The sequence below is a fragment of the Elephas maximus genome, chromosome 12 (assembly GCF_024166365.1).
Source record: "Elephas maximus indicus isolate mEleMax1 chromosome 12, mEleMax1 primary haplotype, whole genome shotgun sequence".
Lineage (NCBI taxonomy): Eukaryota > Metazoa > Chordata > Mammalia > Proboscidea > Elephantidae > Elephas > Elephas maximus.
In genome coordinates, this window is record NC_064830.1 from 88,732,299 (window position 1) to 88,757,896 (window position 25,598).

Sequence of the window (25,598 nt, forward strand, 5' to 3'; positions counted from 1 at the left end):
TGTGGTCCCTGGACCAGCAGCACGTGTATCATCTAGGAGCTTACAGGAAATGCAGAATCTCAGGCCCTACTCCAGAGCTGCTGAACCAGAATCTATATTTTAAATAACATCCCTAGCTGATTTGTATGCACATTAAGGTTTGAGATGTGCTGGTCTAGTTAAGAATTTGTTAGGCCCACCTGGGTTTCCATCTGGCTCTGTGACTTGTAGCTGTGTGGTCTGGGCCCCTTAATTAATGTTTCTAAGCTTCTGTTTTCTGTAAAATAGAAAGAATAATAACACCTACCTCACTGAATTGCTCTGAGGATTAGTGAGATTATGAAAAGTGCTAAACTTGGTACATGGCACTGAGTAAGGGTTCACTGATGTTTTGAAAGGTCCCAAACAGCAGGATTTTAGAAAGATCACCCAATAAGTCTTTTAGATTTTGAAAGGAGGAACAATCTCTCATCACAGAGGAGATGCAAATTCTTTTACAGTAAGTAGTTTTTCCCATACCCTGCCCAGATTAAGTGCTGAGGAAGATGTGAAGAAACTGGAAACTTCTAGCACTTGCTAATAGACATACAAAGAGGCCCAACCACTTTGGTTGGCAATTTAACCGTATTCAAGAGAAACTGGGCAGGTACATATTCAACAACTGGTGGCTTCATTCCTAGACGTGAACCTCTGAACAAATCTCACACTGGTACCCAAAGAGGATTACTGTAGTCTTGGTTACAACAGCAATATCCTGGAGTTAGAACTAGGTGTGGTCCTCATCAAAGATTAGACAGGGCTATAAAACGAAAAATAATACACGTAAGGAATGTGCTTCTTAGTTCCATCAGATATTCAAGACCAAATGGGCAGCTCCTGTCCAAAAGCAGGATGAGAAGGAAGGGACAGGAACTGGTCGAATGGAACCCAGGGTGGAAAGGGGGAGCATGCTGTCACATTGTGGGGATTGCAACTAGTGTCACAAAACAATATGTGTATAATTTTTTTTATGAGAAATTAACTGGAGCTGTAAATTTTCACCTAAAGCACAATTAAAAAAAAGAACTAGGTATAGTTCAAGTGGCAGAAATCCCAAAGTAACAGTGATTTACACAAGACAAAAGTTCCTCTTTCACATAAAAGCCCAGGGGTCAGCAATGTGGGGCTGATAAGATGCTCTACGGAGACCAAGACTCAGGCTCTTCTCTCGTGTCGCATCCTGTGTAGCTTCCATTTCCAAGATCACCTCGTGGTCAGTATGGTTGTGCTCCTTCCAGCAAGCAGACAGGAGGAAAGCAAAGGAGATGGGCACACACTCTCCTACTTACATCCCAGGAGCCTGGATTCACACCTGGCCACACCCAGCAGCAAGGGAGGCTAGGAAGTACTGCCTGTATTCTGCGTGGCCCTGTGCTTAGCTAGAAACGTGAGAAGGAGGAAGAATGACTATGAGGGACAACTAATGGTCTCTGTCACAGGGGTTTTAGTGGGGATCACGTGAGGGCCACAAAGGAAGATGTCCTCAAGGATACACAAGTTGAATGTATTCCCATTTATTTTGCTGAGGCTGAATACATAACTTTAATGTGTTAGAACTTATTCGTAGACATACAGAAGATCTGAAAAATGGAGTTATACCATATCATGGATTATTTAAACATTACAAAGGTTTCTTTCTGCAGTGCCACATTGTAAATTCTAAGGAATCTCACATTCCAAAAAAAAAAAAAAGTTTTTTAAGAAGTTGACATACTTTTGCTAAAATTACACCATGTTATCAGTGGAGAATTCATGGCTCTTTTAGTAGACAGTAATGAGAAAACTGGCTCGTTGTATGATGGAAATAAACATGGATCTCAAACACAAAGGCGTATTTCAAATGGTTTAAAGGCAGGAATGCTATTCAAAAATATATAGCAACCAGTGCAGCCCAGCATCGACCAATCAGAGCAAGGGTTTGACCACTCAGTACAGGTATCACCAACGCCACAGACCAGCTTGTGCCAGCGAGACTCCTGCCCCATTTAGCGGCCTGATACGAAAGCAAATGCTCATTGGTTTTATCTGCTAACATTAGAAAGTGCAGAATGTCTTAGCTACTCTTAAACAAGAAACCAAAAGGCAGCAAACTCTATGACAATATAGTGAATTCATGTACTTTAAGGATTTCTATTCCATGAAGGACACCTGTAGAAATAAAAAAGACAAAGGCATTCTACGAGAGTTGTTTGCAATGCCTAAAACTGCTCAACTCCTGTGACAACGTCAGGAAAAGACAGGACGCCCATGAGAAAACAAGCAAGTCGCAGAAAGGGACGCCCGAAAGGCTGCCACGTATATGAAGAGGTTCCCAGCATTACTGACGATCAGCTGAATGTACATTCAAACATGGCACCACTTGACACACATCAGACTGACAGAAATTAGAAAGCTGGGCAATAAGAAAAGCTGGGGAAGATGAGGAGAGATTAGGAGCCTCAGTGGGAGGGTCAATTACCTTTCTAAGGACAAATCTGGTGGAACCACAGAGAAACTACCCTGTACGACCCACAATCCTATCCTGGGCACCTATGCTAGAGAACTGTTTGTGCGAGCCCAGGAGGGGACACATAAAAGGATGCTTATTGTGGCCTTGTGTATGGTGCCAAGGAGTTGGCGGCACCCAGGTGTCCACCACTGAAGGGACTGGATTAGCAAAATGCAACTGGCGCCCACTGTGGAATACCAGGCAGCAGTTCAAAGCAATGAAGCAGAAACAGGGTAGGTGACAGGGCTAGATCCTAACACGCGTTGAGTGAAAAAAGAAACGGCACAAGGTACCACTGCGGATATTAAAAGCACATTCACACATAAAACACTGTATTTTACAAGAATAGATTCGCAGGGTGGAGAAGAGGGGAAAAGCCATAAAACCAGAGACTAATCCCAAGACCCAAAACAAAAACAGTTGAACGTGCTGCTATACCTTACTGTGCGTGCACCAGGAAGGGTAAACTAGGAAGGGTGAATGGAAGGTTCCCTAGGGTTAGGAAGACACCCAAGGCTGAGAATCCACTACCTACAGCCTTCAAAAGAACCACCAATTGTCTGCCTACACTTAAGCTAATGCATGTGTGAGCCTGGCCATTTATTTCCTGCGAGGGAAGGAACCACACCAGGGCATCTGCCTTAAGCAAATCCCACTCCCACCCCCCCAAATAAAAGGAAGCCCACTGTTGGTCTTAGACGTGGCAGAGATCCCAGGTCTAGAATCCCAAACCCAACCCTTATTTAAATACAAGAAAGTTTCAGAGAACAGACATTTCGATGAAGGAAAGGGTGATGATGGACATGAAACGGTGGTGACGGAGGGACACCTCCTCCATGTCCCAGTGGCTGGAAAACTGAGCACAAAAATGTGGATGGAAGCACAGCCGACTCAGGGCAGGAACAACTACCACACAACTACCCAGGTAGTTAATGGCTTAAAACCAATGTCGACGGGAGAGAAAAGCCAAAGGTCACTCCTTGATTCTGCTTTAGCTTAAAGAAATGTTCTATCTCAGCTTTAACTAGCCCTTATGGGCTTTGGTAAAAACATTTTAAAGGCAAGGGGCCGATGTTCTCGCTGAGTCCAGGATGGGCCCGCAGGCAGGCCGAGGAGTCTCAGCCCCAAACCTCAATGAGGTCCCCGGATTCCATGCCCAGATCGGCCGGCAGCTCCACGCCTGAAAGCTTCGTCCCATCAAAGAAGAAAGCAAGCTTGCATCCCGAGAGTCCCATGGCCTCCTCGTAGCGGGCCATGAGGGTCTTGAGGGGAGAATCCTGGATGGAGGGAAAAAATGGATGTAAGAACTTGAAAAAGAGGCTTCGGAGAACTTGTAGGGACAAACAGAGAACTTGGGACTGGGAACACAAGGAACTGAGTTGGTGAAGTTACAGCCCCAAAGAGAAGGCGAGTGGACCAAGAAGCCAGCACAGTTTGAGTTCCTGTATGGCCTGTTACTGCCTCTGGTGAACTCTAATGAGTCCCTTCCTCCCTCTTGACCCCAGATTCCTCAGGTAGAGTGGGAACGCAGAGCTCAAGGCTTAAGAGTACAGGTTCTGGGTTAGAAAAGTTCTCCAAGCCTCAGTCTCCTCATTTGCAAAATAGAGATGCATACCACACAATGAAGGGAGCCCAGTCTCTGGGGTGAGAAAGACCGGAGCTGGAAACCACGCTCTCCCACTTACCAGCTATGTGGCCTTAGGCAAGTCACTCCACCTCTCTGAGCCTCTCCTTCCTCACTTGTTAAATGAGGGCAACAACAGTGTTCTCCCACATAGAATTGTAGTGAAAATTAGATAATATCCTGAATGTGAAGTAATTATCCTTAGCTCTGGGACTGGCACTTAAAAGTGTGGCTGTCTTTATTCTTAGTTTGATGGCTTTTATTGGTTACTGCCAAAGGTTCCTTTCTATTTTAACTGTAAAAAGGAAAAAGATGGAGGAAGGAATTTGGAGGCTGAAGGGATGCACAGACTAGATTGGAGGAACCAGCAGAAGGGGACGAGAAGTTGACCAGAGGCTCTCCCCACCATCTGGGGTGGGTGGGACCCAAGAGTATGGAGGGCAGTGTCACCAGTCAGTCAGGATTAAAGGCAGAGGAAAGGGTGAGGGGCACGGAGAACCATTTCTCCCACTCACCGGAGACAGCGAGACTTCCAACACCTGGTGTTTCTCCTTCCCCTGCACCCGGAGCTGAAGCTGTTGGGATGTCTCCGCAGCCTCTGGAGAACTTGCGAGCACCACACAGTCTGCAGGAGGCAGGTCAGGAACCCAGGCCTAAGCTAGGGGCTGGAAGCAGGAGCCCCTCTGGATGGTCCCAGTAGCCCCTTCCCGTGGCAAAAGCCTCAGGATCCCACACCTCCCCACTGTCCTCTCACCAATGATGTCAGCCACTCCAAGCTTCAGGGTCCTTGGGGTGGCAGTAGGGGACAGCTCTGTCTCTCCAAATAGCAAGAGGATCCTGCTTGGGGATACCCCAAGGTGGTTGGCCATGTGGTCCACCACACTCTGCAGGGGCTCCGACTGTGGAGACAAGAAGCAAAGGAGGTATTCCTGCCTCCACATCTGCCCAACCCTCACCCCAACACCACCATCCCAAACGCAAGTTTCTAGTCTTGGCCACACACTGAGCTCCTCAGCTGGAAGTTTCCTCCTATTGCCCAGGCAATGTATAGAATAAAATCCTGTGAAGTAGGACTCCAGGCAAGTAACATAAAAGAAATGAAGCCGCCATGGGTTAGGAGGCAAAAGGGAGTGATGGGGACTGTGGAAAATTGGAACTCCATGCTCCATGCGTGCGGGCAGGCCAGCTGTCAGTCAGCTCCAGCTGATTGGTACCAGGTAGGAACATGGGCCAGTGTGGCTATATCTGCCTGTTTTTAAGGGAGGCCAGAAATCTGGACCCTTGTATGAAATCACCCATTACAAGGGTTGACAACAAACTGAGATGTTTTTAAAGCACTGTATAGGGCAAAGAAAGCAGAGGCACTGTTGATGTGGCCACGGGCTGCTACGCCAGATGCGGGGCTTAAAAAAACAAAACAAAACCCATTGCCCTCAAGTCTATTCCAACTCACAGCAACCCTATAGGACAGAGTAGTACTGCCCCACAGTGTTTCCAAGGAGTGGCTAGTGGATTCGAACTGTCAACCTTTTGGTTAGCAGACAAACGCTTAACCACTACACCACCAGGGCTCCAATGTGGGGCTAGTGCTCAATAAATGGTCATTTCCCTTATCATTCATGCTATTGAAATGGGCCATCCCTGCAAAGCTCCAGGCCTTCACCAGGAAGCCGGGGAAGCTCTGGGTGACTGAGTGACCTCTGCTGCCTCTAGTGCAGTAAGAGCAAATCAAGAGGGACACACAGGTCCTGGGGGAGGCGAGAGGGAGGAGCTCACCCTGGGAGGAGGTCACCAACCAAAACTTCTGTGTCACAAAGAACTAAAGTTAGCCTTTTGTATCTGGTTTCTGAAAACAGCCCAATCAATTCAGGTGCTCTCTGTCTTTCTAACACAGCCAGGCAAGTAGAGGATACACAGGCCGCACACCTGGGGAACTTCAGGAAGGGAAGGCGATTGATGCAGTCATGCATATTCATCGATTGGATCAATCGTAACTATGGATTAAGGCTCCAGTCATGCATATTCACTGAGGTCCCAATGACTAAGGGACCCAGGACCTTGGAATGCTCTTTTTGGGGCCACCTGGATCAGTGAGAACATCCATCCATGGGAGAGGGTACAGCATGTCCCTGGGGATGATGGAAGCCTCGTGGTGCCAAGACCTCTCCCAGACCTTGCCTGATGCATCTTTTAGCTTGTAGCCTTTCTCGTTATAATAAATGCATAGCTGTAAGTATAGGTAATAGTCTCTGTGAATTTTGTGAGCCATTATAATTAACAAACCCACAGAGGGCAATGAGTCAGCAGGGGCTGGCAGCACAGGGTCAATTTGTATAGACCCAGCTCTGGGGGCTGCTGGTCAGGAAAAGGCCGTGCGGGCAGTCGAAGAAGAATGGAGTCCTTCTAGCTTGTGACCTTGTCCTAGGGGACTAGAGAGAGAGAGAGACCAGCTGGTCTGAAGTGCAGGGAGTTCTGCCATCTCATGAGCCTACTCCTGGTCCCCAATGACCTGGCCCCCAGGTGGCAAGGGATGTTTTCACTTGGCTCAGGGTGGTCAGGGATGAGGTCTGACCTAACTCTGGGTGGTTAGGGTCAGAGAGAGGAAGTGCCATATGAAGTGGCTGGCATGAGGTATGGAGATGTGGGAAGGTGAGGCTTGGATCCACTTCCAGCTGGGAACTCGATTCAGGCTGATCCGTGCCATGCAGAGTTAGTGAAAAAGGTCGGGTGTGCCCACCTAGCCCCTTTTGTACAGCAGTTTATAGTGTCATCCTTACAGACTCTTAGAAGAGAGGATGTTAAAGAAAAATGCTTAATGAAAGAAAATGCATGAAGAATAGGTAGGAAGTCTGCCAGAAAGAGGGCGAGAGTGAGGAAAAGACAACACAGAGGGAAGAGCAAGTGACAGGCAAGGAGGACTGTGGGAGTGCTGGGCAGCTCCAGACAGCAGGAGTGTGATGAGAAAAGGAAGGCAGTCCCTCTGCCAGCGAGCCCCTGCCCAGCCTCCGGTCTCTCCAAAGGTGGCTCCCAGCCCCTCTTCTCAAAGACCCTCCAGGTACTCACCATTCGGACAGGCAATCTGACCAGGTCTGCCCGGCACCGGATTTTGAGTGGGAAGAGGCGAGGGCTCTGTGGGAAGATGGGCCCCTCCACTAGGACAACGTCATCCTCCTGGCTCTGACGGTCTTGGCCTTGGTGCTGCTTGGGGCTCAGGGAGGAACGAAGATCTTGGAGGCGCTTGTTCACCTCCCTGGAGCACAGAGGAGTTGGGGTCACCCACCCTTCCAGACTGTCCCTCCCCCAGCCAGTGCCCCTGCCCTCGCACCTTAACTTCTGGAGTGCCCTGGTATGCTTCCTGCTTTTGGTCCTTGGTGGAGACGGGGGCGAGGGAGACATGTCCTGGGCCCTGCAGAGAGAAAAGGGGCAGAATGGAACCAGAGGAGAGACCGCCGCCTCACACTTCTCATCATGGCATATGGGCCCTCAGGAGCCAGAGGGAGAGTTGGGGCATCTTCCAGTAGTTATCTGTTTTACTAGAAGATAGGAGAGAGAAGATACAAGTCACCATTTTTATATTCACATGACCCAAATATTAGGGAAGAAAAGGCCAAATTTTTAAGGTAAATTACTGCCCAAGTTAACATCCAATAACACCCAACAGACACAGAGCATGTACTATGTGCCAAGTATTAACTCAGGCAGCCTACTCTGCAATTCTCTAACACAGGTACCTCTATCATCTCCATTTTACAGAGGAGGAAAATGAAGCACAGAGAGGACAGGTAAGAGACAGCTGGCAGGACTGGAACCACACAGGCTGTCCCCCGAGCCACACCATTAGTCCCAGGTGTAATGACAAAACACTCCACTTCACGGGTGGTCCTGAAGGGTTTGCTATCATCCTGTGGGGTGGGCCACCTCCTCTCCCAAGAGCCTCATTCACCACCTGAGCCCCAATACTCCTGCATCCCCTCTTGTTACACTTCCAGTACCCACCCAAGGGTCCCGCCCACCTCAGCTTTCCCCTCCAACTCCCTTCCTGCTCCTAAGACCCAAGTGCCCCGCCTCACTCACAGAAACATCTTCTTCTCCTCCTCCTCTTCTTCATCCTTACCCCTCAACTTCTTCTTCCAGGTAAAGCCTGGATATGGGGGGTCCTCAGGTTGGGAACTGCTGGAATCTGCCATTTCTGCATCTGGGGCAGAGGGAGAGGGAGTAGAAGAGGGTTAGCCAAGAAAGGGCGGCTGGAGCCCCAGGAGAAACAAATGGAGGCTTCAAGAAGGTCCTCGTATCTACGGTCAATTGATTTTTGACAAGGGCGCTAAGTCCGTTCAATGGGGAAAGAGGAATCTCTTCAATAAATGATGCCGGGAGAACTGGTATCCACGTGCATGAAAATGAAATAGGATCCATGCCTCACACCATACACAAAAGCAAATTCAAAATGGATTAAGCACCTAAACGTGCAAGCTAAAACCATAAAATTCTTAGAAGGAAAAACAGGGGTGACGCTGTTAGGTTTCGCTTTTAACAGTAGATTATCTAATATAACAAAAGCACAAACAGCAAAAGACAAAATAAATAAATGGGACCTCATAAAAATTAAAAACTTCGGTTCATCAAAAGACTTTACCAAAAAAGTGAAAAGACAAGCTACCAACTGGGAGAATATATTTGGAAACACTGTATCTGACAAGACTCTAATAACTAAAATACATAAACACTTTGACAACTTAATAACAAAAAGACAAATAACCCAATCATAAAATGAGCAAAGGAGTTGAATAGACATTTCACCAAAGAGGACATCCAAATGACCAATAAATACATGAAAAGATGTTCAGCATCATTAGCCATCAGAGAGATGCAAATCAAAGCCACAAAGAGATACCATTTCACTCCCACTTTTTTTTTTAGGATGGCTAGAAAGCCCTGGTGGCTTGGTGGTTAAGAGCTGCAGTGAGCTACAGCTCCTAACCAAAGGGTCAGCAGTTTGAATCCACTAGCTGCTCCCTGGAAGCCCTATGGGGCAGTTCTAACTCTGCCCTATAGGGTCACTATGAGTTGGAATCAACTTGATGGCAACGGGTTTGGCTTTTTGGTTTAGGATAGTTAAGATTAAAAAAAAAAAAACGAATGTCAGAGAGGATGTGGGATAGCTAAGATAACAAAAAAAACAGAAAATAACAAATGTTAGCAAGGATGTGGGGAAACTGGAACCCTTACCCATTGCTGTTGGGAATAAAAAATGGTACAGCAGTTGTGCAAAACAGTGTGGCAGTTTCTCAAAAAAACTAAAAATTGAACTACTATAATGAAAAAAAAAAAAACAAAAAACAACCAAACCGGTTGCCATCAAGTCAATTCCAACTCACAGAGACCCTACAGGACAGAGTAGAACTGCCCCATAGGGTTTCCAAGGAGCAGCTGGTGGATTCGAACTGCCAACCTTTTGGTTATCAGCTGAGCTCTTAACCGCTGTGCCACCAGAACTACCATATGACCCAGCAATTCCACTCCTAGGGTATATACCCAAGACTTGAAAGCAGAGACTCAAACAGAGACTTGTACACCAACGTTCTTTGCAGCACTACTCCCAATACCCAAAAAATAGAAACAACCTAGATGCCCATCAATAGATGAATGGATAAACAAAATACGGTACATACATACAATGGAATACTACTCAGCCAGTAGGAGAAATGAAGTCTTGACATATGCTACAATGTGGATGGAGCTTGAAGACATTATGCTAAGTAAAATAAACCAATTACAAAGGGACATCTTTCATGGAGGCTACACCCACAGCCAGCACACTCCAGCGGGCAGGAGGCGGGGGAGATCTGATAGCAACGAGGCAGACCTCCCTGGGGGTTCATTTGGAGTATCCCAGCCCCTCCCTCACCCAGACACTGTCACCTGCAAGCCTGCAGTGAATTGCCACAGAAGGGCCTTAGAGTAGAATTTGCTCCCATAGTCTGTACTCTCCCTGCCTCCCTGTGTACCCTATAGCTTGGGTCTCTGAAACCAGTAGGACAAAGCTCCCTGTGAGTCATTTAGAGTTTAGTCTGTCCCTACTTCCAGTTGGCACAGAGGACTGCTGACTGTAGCCGCTGTATGTTAGAAAGCAGGACTCAGGTGGAAGCCGTACTCACAGCCAACATTCTACTGTGAGTACATTGATAACAAGGCACATCTCCAAGGGAATCTGACCAGAGTGAGACACCCCCTGCACCTGGTAATTGTTGGTTGCCAGGCTATTGCAAACTGCTACAGAAGGCCCCTGAAGTGGAGTCTGCTCCCACAGTCAACATTCTACCAGCCTCCCTGTGCACCCCATAGCTCAGGCCTCTGAAACCAACAGGAAAGACCTCCCTGGGGATCAGTTTGGGTCTGTCTGCTCCCTTACAGTCAGCACTGAGGACTGCTTACTGAGGCTGCTATGTGTTAGGAAGCAGGCATCTTGAGTGGAGGCTACACCGACAGCCAACATTCTATGCAGCAGGCTCAGATAGCAACAAGGCAGACCTCCCTGGGGGTCAGTTCAGAGTATGACTACCCCTCCCCCAACCAGTAACTGTAGGATCCTGGACTGATACAAACTCCCACAGAAGGCTCCATACAGTGGAGTCAGGAGGTGAGTCATCTAAGTGGAGACTGCTCCCCCAATAACCAGAGGGCCACTGAGGTTCTGAAGCTGATAAGACAGATCTCTCGGGGCTCCTTGGGGAGTGCCAGCTCTTCCTCTCCCTGAAACAGAGGAATGTCTACCTGTGTGTCCCCTGAATGCCAGCTCAGACATAAGTAGCCCCTACAGAGCAGGGAAGGAAGCCTCAGGCAAAGCTGAAGAGCAACACCCAGCCCCAAAGGAGGTTCACTGAGTATGTTTTCTGACTAAAAACGTGATTACAGAAACAGAAAAGGGAAGGGAGTAATAACCAGAGAGTGGGACTGCACCCCTGGTGATCAGATTGATTAGTGTACAATATCTCGCCTGAGAAAGGGTGCCCACTGGTGCAAAGACTGACCACAGTGTGTTCTCTGGGGTGTCTGTGAGAGACTGAAAATTGAAAAACAAGATCTGGAGCTTCTGAATCCCAATCTTACAGAAAGTAGTACAGGCAAAAACACCAAATACTGGAGAAAACTGAGAAAGTTAACATCCTCAAAAAATCCAATGCCCCAAGAAAAAGTCACAAGACACACAAAACAGAAACAATGGCTCATCCAAATGAATATGACAAAAGGAGTAAAAGTGCATCTAGGGATGACCAAATAAAAAAAAAAAAGGGAAGACTATAATACAGCATTAAATATAATTAAAAAACTAAGGGAAACATAGACAAAGAGCCAAAAGAAATAAAAACATTGCAAGAACAAATGAGAATCTGAAAAAAGAGATATTGCAACTGTAAGGGACAATAAAAAATGAGAAACGCAACAGCAGGACTTACCAACAGATTTAGTCAGGCAGAAGAAAGAATCAGTAAATTAGAGGATAAAATAGATAAAATTATAGACGTTGAAGAGCAACAAGAGCGGAGGCTCAAGAAAGCTGAGCATGGTTTAATGGAATTATGATGCAACAACAAGAGACCTAAGGTACGCATCATGGGAATTCCACGAGATGAGAGAAAGGGACAGAAAGAATATTTGGAGAAATAAAGACAGAAAATTTCACCGATCTAACAAAGGACATGAATCTATAAATCTAAGAAGCTCAAAGAACTCCAAGCAAGATAAACCCAAAGAGATCTACACCAAGACACATCATAGTTAGGGTCTCAAAAATTAAAGATAAAGAGCGAATAGTGCAAACAGTGAGAAAGAAGCAAACTGTCACATACAACAGATCCCCGATAAGATTAAATGCCAAGTTTTCCTCAGAAACACTAGAGGCCAGGAGGCAATGGAATGATGTATTTAAAGTGCTGAAAGAAAAAAAAAGTCAACCAAGAATACTATACCCAGTGAAACTATCCTTCAAGAATGAGGGCAAAATTAAAACAATCCCAGACAAACAGAAGCTAAGACAGTTCATATCCACCAGGCCAGCCCTAGAAAAAATACTAATGCGAGTTCTGTAGATGGAAGAGAAAAGACACTAGAAAGTAATTCAAAACTATACATAAAAAGAAAGATCCTTAATAAAGGAAAATGCATGAACAAGTATAAAGGCTAGAAATAAGGTATTCATGCTTGATAATTCTAAATGTTTTGTCTTTCGTGTTTTTTAATAACAAATATATAAAATGCAAAGATAAACTCGTTATAAGGCACGTGAAAAATAAAGATGTAATCAGTGATAACAACAAAAAAAGGGGGGAGAGGAATGCTACAAAGATAGAATTTCCTGTATGTTACCTGAGTTGGTACCAACTTATCCTAGAATGTTATAAATATAAGCTCTTAAATGTAATATTCATGGTAGCCACTAATACGTAAAAAACATATGTAAAAGGAAAGAAGAAGGAAACCAAAAAGACTCACTACAATAAACCAACAAAACACAAAAGCAAGCAGTACTAAAGGACAAAGACAAAGATGGCTTAAGACACACACACACAAAAAAAACCAAACAACAAAATGGCAGAAGTAAGTCACTTCTTATCAGTAATTACAGTGAATGTAAATGGACTAAATGTTCCAATCAAAAGGCAGAGAGTGGCAGAATGGATTAAAAAAAAAAAAAAAGATCCAACTATATGCTGTTTACAAGAGATACACACCTTAAACGCAAAGCCACAAACTGGTTGAAAGTGAAAGAATGGAAAAAAATTACTCCATGTAAATAACCAAAGAGAGCTAGGGTGGCAATCTCACTATCCAACAAAGTAGAGTAGAAGACATAAAGATGGACATTATATAGTGATAAAAAGGTCAACTAATCAAGAAGATTTAACAATCATAAATAAATATTCACCCAACATTGGGGCACCTAAACTGATATAAAGCAAACACTGATAGTTAAAGGGAGAAATAGATAGTACTACAATAATGGTTGAAGACTCAAAACACCACTTTCAATATTGGAAAAAACATCTAGAAAGATCAACAAGGAAACAGAGGACCTGAACAACACTATAAACTAAGTAGACTTAACAGACATGTAGAACATTCTACCCAAAAACAGCACAATATGCATTCTGCTCCTGTGCACATGGATCATTCTCCAGGACAGACCACATTTTAGGTCATAAAGCAAGTCTTGATAAATTTAAAAAGACTGAAATCATACAAAGTATTTTCTCTGACTACGATGAAGTAAAGCTAGAAATCAGTAACAGAAAACAAAACTGGAATATACACAAACATATGGAAATTAAACAACACACTATCAAACTACCAATGGGTCAAGGTACAAATCAAAAGAGAAATCAGAAATTTCTTAGAGTCAAATAAAAATGAAAGCACAACATAACAAAACTTCTGGGATGCAGCAAAGGCAGTACTCAGAGGGAAGCTTATAGCAATAAATGCCACATAAATACAACAAAATATTAAAAACAAAGTTAAAAAAATTAAAGATTTTTACCAACTTCTGCAGTCTGAAATTGATCACACACACAATTAAGATGCATTAATAATTACTAGTGATTGGAATGCGAAAGTTGGAAACAAAGAAGGATTAGTAGTTGGAAAACACAGCCTTGACAGAAATGATGCCAGAGACTGCACGATAGAATTTTGCAAGTCCAACGACATCTTCATTGCAAATACCTTTTTTCAACAACATAAACGGCAACTGTACCCATGGACCTCACCAGATGGAAAACACAGGTATCGAATTGACTTCATCTGTGGAAATAGATAAGGGAGAGAAGCTCAGTATCATCAGTCAGAACAAGGCCAGACACTGACTATGGAACAGACCATCATTTGCTCATCATGCAAACTGAAGCTGAAGCTGAAGAAAATTAGAGCAAGTCCATGAGAGCTAAAATATGACCTTGAATATATTCCACCTGAATTTAGAGACTACCTCAAGAATAGATTTGACACACTGAACATTAAAGACTAAAGACCAGATGAGTTGTGGAATGACATCAAGGGCATCGTACATGAAGAAAGCAAGAGGTCATTAAAAAGACAGGAAAGAAAGAAAAAAACAAAACGGACGTGTCTTCGGCTGCATTCTCTAAAAAAGCAAAACCAGCAAAGCATATAATTATCTACATAAAAACATACAGAGATTTATATAAAGGAAATGGCTCACACGGTTATAGAGGCTGAAACATCCCAAATCCATGGGTCCAGCTGGAGGCTTCTCCTGATTCAAGTAGCCGCAGGGGCTAGTGAATGTCGGCAGGTCAGAGAGCAGGGCTCTTGCTCACAGGCTGCAAAGACCAACGAATCCCAAGATCGACAGGCAAGATCGCAGGTAGGTTGCTAGCTCAAGTCCCAAGAACCCGAGGTCAAACAAACCAGAGCCAGCTGCAGGATCCAGAGTGAGCAAAAGCCCACAAGCCTTGCCAGAATGTCCACTTATATTCGATACAGGCCACAAGCCCAAGGAAGCTCCCTTTCAACTGACTGGCTACTCATTGCAAATCCCATCATGGATGTGATCACATTATACCAAATCTCATCATGGGCCAATTAAATGGCACCTAACAACAACAACAACACCCCCACAAAGGTGTCATCCATCTTTATTTGCATTATTAGCAAGCTGCCCAATCCCCTTAGTGGGTCACAAGCACCTTATTTGCATAGTTGCACCCAGTCGTTGGAAACCCTGGAGGCACAGTGTTTAAGTGCTACGGCTGCTAATCAAAAGGTCAGCAGTTTGAATCCATGAGGTACTCCTTGGAAACTCTATGGGGCAGTTATACCCTGTCCTATAGGGTCGCTATGAGTTGGAGTCAACTCGATGGCAACGAGTTTGGTTTGGTTTTGGTTACCCACTCATTCGGTGGGAGTTACAAGACCATGGAAAGAATGGCCATATAAAAGTAATCCATTACACTACAGGGTAAACAATTGACACACAGACCAATGGAAGAGAATTGAGCCCAGAAATAAACCCACACATCTATGGTCAACTGATTTTTAACAAGGGTGCTAACTCCATTCAATGAGGAAAGAAGAATCTCTTCAATAAATGGTGCTGGGAAAACTGGATTTCCACACGCAGAAAATGAAGCAGGATCCACGCCTCAAACCATACACAAAAATAAATTCAAAATGGATTAAGCACATAAATGTGAAAACTAAAAGCATTAAATTCTTAGAACAAGAAGCAGGGGCAACACTGTCAGTCCTAGCTTTCAACAATAGATTATCTAATTTAATAACAAAAGCACAAACAGCAAAAGACAAATTAATAAATGGGTTCTCATAGTAATTAAAAACTTTTGTTCATCAAAGACTTTACCAAAAGAGTGAAAAGACAAGCTACCAACTGGGAGAATATCTTCAGAAACCATATATCCAACAAGAATCTAATAACTGAAATATATATAAAACTTTGACAACTTAACAACAAAAAGACAAACAACCCAATCATAAAATTGGCAAAGGATATGAATAGACATTTCACCAAAGAGGACATTCAAACAGCCACCATACATATGAAAAGATGTTCAGCATCATCAGCCATTCAAACCAAAAAACCAAACTCATTACAGTTGAGTAGATTCTGACTCACAGTGACCCTATAGGACAGAGTAGAACTATCCAAAGGTTTTCCAAGGAGCAGATGGTAGATTCGAACTGTCAACCTTCTGGTTAGCAGCTGTAGCTTGCCATAGCTCTTAACCACTGCACCACCAGGGCTCCCATTAGCCATCAGAGAGATGCCAATCAAAACCACAATGAGATACTATTTCACTCCCACTAGGATGGCTAAGATTTAAAAAAAAAAAACAACTGAAAATAACAAATGTTGGCGAGGATGTGGGGAAATTGAAGCCCTTATCCATTGCTGGTAGGAATGCAAAATGGTACCACTGTTGTGGAAAACAGTGCCACATCTCCTTAAAAAACTAAAAATAGAACTACCATATGACCCAGTAATTCCACTCCTAGGTATACACCCAAGACTTGAAAGCACAGGCTCAAAAACAAACTTGTATACCAATGTTCATTGCAGCACCATTCATAATAGCCAAAAGATGAAAACAACTTAAATGTCCATCAACAGACGGACGAATGGATAAACAAAATGTGGTACGTACATGCGATAGAATACTACTCAACCAGTAGGAAAAATGAAGTCTTCACACATGCTACAGTATGCATGGACGTTGAAGACATTACGCTGAGCGAAATAAGCCAATCACAAAAGGACAAATGTTTTATGACCTCACTTATGTAAAAAGAAAAGAAAAGGTAATATGTATAGAGACCAAAATTTATTAGCAGTTTCCAGGGGTGGGAGGGAGGGGGAAAAGGGAGAGTTAACAGTGATGGAAAAATTACATTGATTAAGGGTAGGGTTGCATAACCAATTATTGTAATTGCTGTCAATAAGTTGTACATCTATAAAAAGTTGAATTGGCAAAAGTTGTGTGATACATATATATTATAACAACAACAACAACAAAAAGAGTAGCTGCTGAGGCCGCTTATGTACAACCAAACACCTTATGGATGCCTTGGTTTGGAGGTTTAGGGTCACAGTTTCAGGGGACATTCCACTTAGCTGGCCTAAAACATGTTTAGTGCTTCTGTTCTACCTCCTAGTTTGTTGTGTAGTACCTAGGGTCTTAAAAGTTCCCAAGCAGACATCCAAGGCACAACAATTGGTCTCTATTTGCCTGGAGCAACTGAGGAAGAAGTCAGTCAGAAATAGAAGAATGACGTGGAATGTGAGTCCAGTAGCTAAAGCAATAGGAAGAAATGATGAAGTAGAAGAGCTGAAGAGAAGATTTCAAAGGGCGGTTCAAGAAGACAAAGTAAAGTATTATAATGACACGTGTAAAGACCTGGAGATAGAAAACCAAAAGGGAAGCAAACGCTCGGCATTTCTCAAGCTGAAAGAACTGAAGAAAAAATTCAAGCCTCGAGTTGCAATACTGAAAGATTCTACAGGGAAAATATTAAATGATGAAGGAAGCATTAAAAGAGGATGGAAGGAATACACGGACTCACTATACCAAAAAGAATTGGTCAACGTTCAACCATTTCAGGAGGGAGCATATGATCAGGAACTGATGGTACTGAAGGAAGAAGTCCAAGTTGCACTGAAGGTATTGGCAAAAACAAGGCTCCAGGAATTTACGGAATACCAATTGAGATGTTTCAACAAACGGATGCAATGCTGGCAGTGCTCACCCATCTATGCCAAGAAATTTGGGAGACAGCTACCTGGCCAACAGACTGGAAGAGATGCGTATTTATGCCTATTCCCAAGGAAGGTGATCCAACCAAATGCTGAAATTATCAACTATCATTAATATCACATACAAGTAAAATTTTGCTGAAGATCATTCAAAAACAGCTGAAGCAGTGTATCGATAGGACACTGCCAGAAAGCCAAGCCAGATTCAGAAGAGGACGTGGAACCAGAGATATTATTGCTGATGTCAGATGGATCCTGGCTGAAAGCAGAGAATATCAGAAAGATGTTTACCTTGTTCTACTGAGTACGCAAGCCATTCAACTGTATGGATCATAACCATTGTGCAGAATAGAAATCCAGAACACTTAATTGTGCTCATGCAGAACCTGTACAAAGACCAAGAAGTGGCTGTTCAAACAAAACAAGGAGATACTGTGTGGTTTAAAGTCAGGAAAGGTGTGCATCAGGGCTGTATCCTTTCACCATACTTATTCAATCTGTATGCTGAACAAATAGTCCGAGAAGCTGGACTATATGAAGTACCATCCTCCTGGCCTTGGGGAAGAAAAAAATTTGCAATTGGGGGGAAAAGATAATTTGCTAGTTCCATTAACCAGGGGAGCTCAGGACAGAAGCGGCTCCTGTCCAGGCATAAACCGTCCGTGGACCTTGAGCACCTTTCCCTTCTGCATGGACTTGTATGGGCCTATTTCCGGAGAATAGGCCCTTGTTGGCAAACTCCAACCGTTTCAGCTGTGTAGTGGAGAGGTGGGTGTTTGACGTTTGACATTGCTTTGTCTACTAAACAAGGTCCTCACCTACCCACATCAGGAACCAAAGGACTGGTAGCTCCACTCAGGTCACCAGCCATCTGCGACAGGGGACCAAAGATAACTGGTACCTCCCAGTCCTTACAACCAAAAACTTTGGGTGCCCATGGTCCATCTGCAGAACCCACCCACCTGCACGTTCTAGGGAACAGAGACGTGTTTTCCTCAGAGACACTCGGGGGCTGGTTCTCAGCCCCCTGTCTTGTTCAGAGCGTGACCCTCTGCTGCAACCGGATACCAGTATGTACGCCAATCACCCCTGCCCCTCTAAGACTGTAGGACAGAGCCTGTACCACACACTTGATGATCAGCTACCTGGAAACCTTAGCCGAATTCATACAAGAAAACTGAATGGATTCCTAGACTGATATACCTGATAACAGCCCTAGCCAGCTGGGGACAGGACATCAGAGCTCTAAAGGAGAAAATAATCAAACTAGCTCACTCAAGCAACCCATAGGAGTATCCCAAAACAAAACAAGCAGCTACGACACAGCAAGCAAGCATAAACTAATACAATAACTTAGAGATGGCTTGGAGACAACAGTCAATATCAAGTCACATAAAGAAACAGGCCATGATCACCTCAACAGGCTCTCAAAACAAAGAATCCAGGGATCTTCTAGATGAAAGTACATTCCTGGAATAACCATACGCAGAATACGAAAGTTTAATATACAGAACCCTTCAAGACATCAGGAAGGAAATGAGGTAATACGCAGAACGAGCCAAGGAACACACAGTTAAAACAACTGAAGAACTCAGATTATTCACGAACATAATGAAAAGTTTAATAAGCTGGAAAAATCCATAGACAGACAGCAATCAGAAATTCAGAAGATGAACAATAAAATTACAGAGTTAGACAACTCAACAGGAAGTCAGAGGAGCAGAATTGAGCAAGTAGAAGCTAGAATTTCTGAACTTGAAGATAAATCACTTGGTACTAATATATTTAAAGAAAAATCAGACAAGACAATTTTTTTTTTTATTAACTTTTATTAAGCTTCAAGTGAACGTTTACAAGTCCAATCGGTCTGTCACATATATGTTTACATACATCTTACTCCATACTCCCACCTGCTCTTCCCCTATTGAGTCAGCCCTTTCAGTCTCTCCTTTTGTGACAATTTTGCCAGCTTCCCTCTCTCTCTATCCTCCCATCCCCCCTCCAGACAAGAGCAGCCAGCACACTCTCAAGTGTCCACCTGATATAATTAGCTCACTCTTCATCAGCATCTCTCTCCCACCTGCTGACCAGTCCCTTTCATGTCTGATGAGTTGTCTTCAGGGATGGTTCCTGTCCTGTGCCGACAGAAGGTCTGGGGAGCATGGCCGCCGGGATTCCTCTAGTCTCAGTCAGACCATTAAGTATGGTCTTTTTATGAGAATTTGGGGTGTGCATCCCGTTGATCTCCTGTTCTCTCAGGAGTTCTCTCCTTGTGCTCCCTGTCAGGGCAGTCATCAATTGTGGCCGGGCACCATCTAGTTCTTCTGGTCTCAGGATGATGTAGGTCTCTGGTTCATGTGGCCCTTTCTGTTTCTTGGGTTCCTAGTTGTCGAGTGACCTTGGTGTTCTTCCTTTTCCTTTGCTCCAGGTGGGTTGAGACCAATTGATGCATCTTAGATGGCCGCTTGTTAGCATTTAAGACCCCAGACGCCATATTTCAAAGTGGGATGCCGAATGTTTTCATAATAGAATTATTTTGCCAATTGACTTAGAAGTCCCCTCAAACCATGTTCCCCAGACCCCCGCCCCTGCTCTGCTGACCTTTGAAGCATTCATTTTATCCCAGAAACTTCTTTGCTTTTGGTCCAGTCCAATTGAGCTGACCTTCCATGTATTGAGTGTTGTCTTTCCCTTCACCCAAAGCAGTTCTTATCTGCTGATTAATCAATAAAAAACCCTCTCCCTCCCTCCCTCCCTCCCTCCCCCCTTCGTAACCACAAAAGTGTGTGTTTTTCTCAGTTTTTACTACTTCTCAAGATCTTATAATAGTGGTCTTATACAATATTTGTCCTTTTGCCTCTGACTGATTTCGCTCAGCATAATGCCTTCCAGGTTCCTCCATGTTATGAAATATTTCACAGATTCATCACTGTTCTTTATCGATGCGTAGTATTCCATTGTGTGAATATACCACAATTTGTTTACCCATTCATCCGTTGATGGACACCTTGGTTGCTTCCAGCTTTCTGCTATTGTAAACAGAGCTGCAATAAACATGGGTGTGCATATATCTGTTTGTGTGAAGGCTCTTGTATCTCTAGGGTATATTCCGAGGAGTGGGATTTCTGGGTTGTATGGTAGTTCTATTTCTAACTGTTTAAGATAACGCCAGATGGATTTCCAAAGTGGTTCTACCATTTTACATTCCCACCAGCAGTGTATAAGAGTTCCAATCTCTCCGCAGCCTCTCCAACATTTATTATTTTGTGTTTTTTGGATTAATGCCAGGCTTGTTGGTGTGAGATGGAATCTCATCGTAGTTTTAATTTGCATTTCTCTAATGGCTAATGATCGAGAGCATTTTCTCATGTATCTGTTGGCTGCCTGAATATCTTCTTTAGTGAAATGTGTGTTCATATCCTTTGCCCACTTCTTGATTGGGTTGTTTGTCTTTTTGTGGTTGAGTTTTGAAAGAATCATGTAGATTTTAGAGATCAGGCGCTGGTCTGAGATGTCATAGCTGAAAATTCTTTCCCAGTCTGTAGGTGGTCTTTTTATTCTTTTGGTTAAGTCTTTAGATGAGCATAGGTGTTTGATTTTTAGGAGCTCCCAGTTATCGGGTTTCTCTTCATCATTTTTGGTAATGTTTTGTATTCTGTTTATGCCTTGTATTAGGGCTCCTAGGGTTGTCCCAATTTTTTCTTCCATGATCTTTATCGTTTTAGTCTTTATGTTTAGGTCTTTGATCCACTTGGAGTTAGTTTTTGCGCATGGTGTGAGGTATGGGTCCTGTTTCATTCTTTTGCAAATGGATATCCAGTTATGCCAGCACCATTTGTTAAAAAGACTATCATTTCCCCAATTTACTGACACTGGTCCTTTGTCAAATATCAGCTGCTCATACGTGGATGGATTTATATCTGGGTTCTCAATTCTGTTCCATTGGTCTATGTGCCTGTTGTTGTACCAGTACCAGGCTGTTTTGACTACTGTGGCTGTATAATAGGTTCTGAAATCAGGTAGAGTGAGGCCTCCCACTTTCTTCTTTTTCAGTAATGCTTTGCTTATCCGGGGCTTCTTTCCCTTCCATATGAAATTGGTGATTTGTTTCTCTATCCCCTTAAAATATGACATTGGAATTTGGATCGGAAGTGCGTTATATGTATAGATGGCTTTTGGTAGAATAGACATTTTTACTATGTTAAGCCTTCCTATCTGTGAGCAAGGTATGTTTTTCCACTTAAGTATGTCCTTTTGAATTTCTTGTAGTAGAGCTTTGTAGTTTTCTTTGTATAGGTCTTTTACATCCTTGGTAAGATTTATTCCTAAGTATTTTATCTTCTTGGGGGCTACTGTGAATGGTATTTATTTGGTTATTTCCTCTTCGGTGTTCTTTTTGTTGATGTAGAGGAATCCAAGTGATTTTTGTATGTTTATTTTATAACCTGAGACTCTGCCAAACTCTTCTATTAGTTTCAGTAGTTTTCTGGAGGATTCCTTAGGGTTTTCTGTGTATAAGATCATGTCACCTGCAAACAGTGATAACTTTACTTCCTCCTTGCCAATCCGGATACCCTTTATTTCTTTGTCTAGCCTAATTGCCCTGGCTAGGACTTCAAGTACGATGTTGAATAAGAGCGGTGATAAAGGGCATCCTTGTCTGGTTCCCGTTCTCAAGGGAAATGCTTTCAGGTTCTCTCCATTTAGAGTGATGTTGGCTGTTGGCTTTGCATAGATGCCCTTTATTATGTTGAGGAATTTTCCTTCAATTCCTATTTTGGTAAGAGTTTTTATCATAAATGGGTGTTGGACTTTGTCAAATGCCTTTTCTGCATCAATTGATAAGATCATGTGGTTTTTATCTTTGTTTTATTTATGTGATGAATTACATTAATGGTTTTTCTGATATTAAACCAGCCTTGCATACCTGGTATAAATCCCACTTGATCATGGTGAATTATTTTTTTGATGTGTTGTTGGATTCTACTGGCTAGAATTTTGTTGAGGATTTTTGCATCTATGTTCATGAGGGATATAGGTCTATAATTTTCTTTTTTTGTAATGTCTTTACCTGGTTTTGGTATCAGGGAGATAGTGGCTTCATAGAATGAGTAGGGTAGTATTCCGTCATTTTCTATGCTTTGAAATACCTTCAGTAGTAGTGGTGTTAACTCTTCTCTGAAAGTTTGGTAGAACTCTGCAGTGAAGCAGTCCGGGCCAGGGCTTTTTTTTGTTGGCAGTTTTTTGATTACCGTTTCAATCTCTTTTTTTGTTATGGGTCTATTTAGTTGTTCTACTTCTGAATGTGTTAGTTTAGGTAGGTAGTGTTTTTCCAAGAATTCATCCATTTCTTCTAGGTTTTCAAATTTGTTAGAGTACAATTTTTCGTAGTAATCTGAAATGATTCTTTTAATTTCATTTGGTTCTGTTGCGACGTGGCCCTTCTCGTTTTTTATTCGGGTTATTTGTTTCCTTTCCTGTATTTCTTTAGTCAGTCTAGCCAATGGTTTATCAATTTTGTTAATTTTTTCAAAGAACCAGCTTTTGGCTTTGTTAATTCTTTCAATTGTTTTTCTGTTCTCTAATTCATTTAGTTCAGCTCTAATTTTTATTATTTGTTTTCTTCTGGTGCCTGATGGTTTCTTTTGTTGCTCACTTTCTATTTGTTCAAGTTGTAGGGACAGTTCTCTGCTTTTGGCTCTTTCTTCTTTTTGTATGTGTGCATTTATCGATATAAATTGGCCTCTGAGCACTGCTTTTGCTGTGTCTCAGAGGTTTTGATAGCAAGTATTTTCATTCTCGTTGCATTCTATGAATTTCCTTATTCCCTCCTTGATGTCTTCTATAACCCAGTCTTTTTTCAGGAGGGTATTGTTCATTTTCCAAGTATTTGATTTCTTTTCCCTAGTTTTTCTGTTATTGATTTCTAGTTTTATTGCCTTGTGGTCTGAGAAGATGCTTTGTAATATTTCGATGTTTTGGACTCTGCAGAGGTTTGTTTTATGACCTAATATGTGGTCTATTCTAGAGAATGTTCCATGTGCGCTAGAAAAAAAAGTATACTTTGCAGCAGTTGGGTGGAGAGTTCTGTATAAGTCAATGAGGTCAAGTTGGTTGATTGTTGTAAGTAGGTCTTCCGTGTCTCTATTGAGCTTCTTAGTGGATGTCCTGTCCTTCTCCGAAAGTGGTGTGTTGAAGTCTCCTACTATAATTGTGGAGGTGTCTATCTCACTTTTCAATTCTGTTAAAATTTGATTTATGTATCTTGCAGCCCTGTCATTGGGTGCGTAAATATTTAATATGGTTATGTCTTCCTGATCAATTGTCCCTTTTATCATTATATAGTGTCCTTCTTTATCCTTTGTGGTGGATTTAAGTCTAAAGTCTATTTTGTCAGAAATTAATATTGCTACTCCTCTTCTTTTTTGCTTATTGTTTGCTTGATATATTTTTTTCCATCCTTTGAGTTTTAGTTTGTTTGTGTCTCTAAGTCTAAGGTGTGTCTCTTGTAGGCAGCATATAGATGGATCGTGTTTCTTTATCCAGTCCGTGACTCTCTGTCTCTTTATTGGTGCATTTAGTCCATTTACATTCAGCGTAATTATAGATAAATAAGTTTTTAGTGCTGTCATTTTGATGCCTTTTCATGTGTGTTGTTGGCAACTGCATTTTTCCACATACTTTTTTGTGCTGAGACGTTTTTCTTAGTAAATTGTGAGATCCTCATTTTCATAGTGTTTGACTTTATGTTAGTTGAGTCGTTACGTTTTTCTTGGCTTTTATCTTGAGTTATGGAGTTGTTATACCTTTTTGTGGTTACCTTATTATTTACCCCTATTTTTCTAAGTAAAAACCTAACTTGTATCCTTCTATATCGCCTTGTATCACTCTCCATCTGGCAGTTCAATGCCTCCTGTATTTAGTCCCTCTTTTTGATTATTGTGATCTTTTACCTATTGACTTCCATGATTCCCTGTTATGTGTATTGTTATTTTTTTTTAATTAATCTTAATTTGTTTGTTTTTGTGATTTCCCTATTTGAGTTGATATCAGGACGTTCTGTTTTGTGACCTTGTATTGTGCTGGTATCTGATATTATTGGTTTTCTGACCAAACAATATCCTTTAGTATTTCTTGTAGCTTTGGTTTGGTTTTTGCAAATTCTCTAAGCTTGTGTTTATCTGTAAATATCTTAATTTCGCCTTCATATTTCAGAGAGAGTTTTGCTGGATATATGATCCTTGGCTGGCAGTTTTTCTCCTTCAGTGCTCTGTATATGTCGTCCCATTCCCTTCTTGCCTGCATGGTTTCTGCTGAGTAGTCTGAACTTATTCTTATAGATTCTCCCTTGAAGGAAACCTTTCTTTTCTCCCTAGCTGCTTTTAAAATTCTCTGTTTATCTTTGGTTTTGGCGAGTTTGATGATAATATGTCTTGGTGTTTTTCTTTTTGGATCAATCTTAAATGGGGTTCGATGAGCATCTTGGATAGATATCCTTTCGTCTTTCATGATGTCAGGGAAGTTTTGTGTCAGGAGTTCTTCAACTATTTTCTCTGTGTTTTCTGTTCCCCCTCCCTGTTCTGGGACTCCAATCACCCGCAAGCTATCCTTCTTGATAGAGTCCCACATGATTCTTAGGGTATCTTCATTTTTTTTAATTCTTTTATCTGATTTTTTTTCAGCTATGTTAGTGTTGATTCCCTGGTCCTCCAGATGTCCCAGTCTGCATTCTAATTGCTCGAGTCTGCTCCTCTGACTTCCTATTGCGTTGTCTAATTCTGTAATTTTATTGTTAATCTTTTGGATTTCTACATGCTGTCTCTCTATGGATTCTTGCAACTTATTAATTTTTCCACTATGTTCTTGAATAATCTTTGTGAGTTCTTCAACAGTTTTATCGGTGTGTTCCTTGGCTTTTTCTGCAGTTTGCCTTATTTCGTTTGTGATGTCTTGAAGCATTCTGTAAATTAGTTTTTTATATTCTGTATCTGATAATTCCAGGATTGTATCTTCATTTGGGAAAGATTTTGATTCTTTTGTTTGGGGGGTTGTAGAAGCTGTCATGGTCTGCTTCTTTATGTGGTTTGATATGGACTGGTGTCTCCGAGCCATCACTGGGAAACTAGTTTTTCCAGAAAATCCGCTGACTTGTACACTGGCTCCAGGCTCTGAAAACAATCGCT

At 42.5% G+C, this 25,598-nt stretch overlaps 1 protein-coding gene across 3 annotated transcripts in view; it reads right to left on the bottom strand.

Annotated features, from left to right (window-relative positions):
• Window positions 1-1,516: 1,516 nt before the first annotated feature.
• Window positions 1,517-25,598, bottom strand: part of NFATC2IP (nuclear factor of activated T cells 2 interacting protein) — a 39,588-nt gene continuing 15,506 nt past the window's right edge. For all 3 annotated transcript variants that reach the window (XM_049903970.1, XM_049903969.1, XM_049903968.1), the window contains 6 exons: window positions 8,205-8,325; window positions 7,456-7,536; window positions 7,194-7,380; window positions 4,885-5,029; window positions 4,646-4,755; window positions 1,517-3,783 (listed from right to left, as the gene is read on the bottom strand). In XM_049903970.1, the coding sequence (XP_049759927.1) occupies window positions 3,625-3,783; window positions 4,646-4,755; window positions 4,885-5,029; window positions 7,194-7,380; window positions 7,456-7,536; window positions 8,205-8,325 (803 nt within the window). In that variant the 3' untranslated portion in view covers window positions 1,517-3,624. The remainder of the gene's footprint in view (window positions 3,784-4,645; window positions 4,756-4,884; window positions 5,030-7,193; window positions 7,381-7,455; window positions 7,537-8,204; window positions 8,326-25,598) is intronic.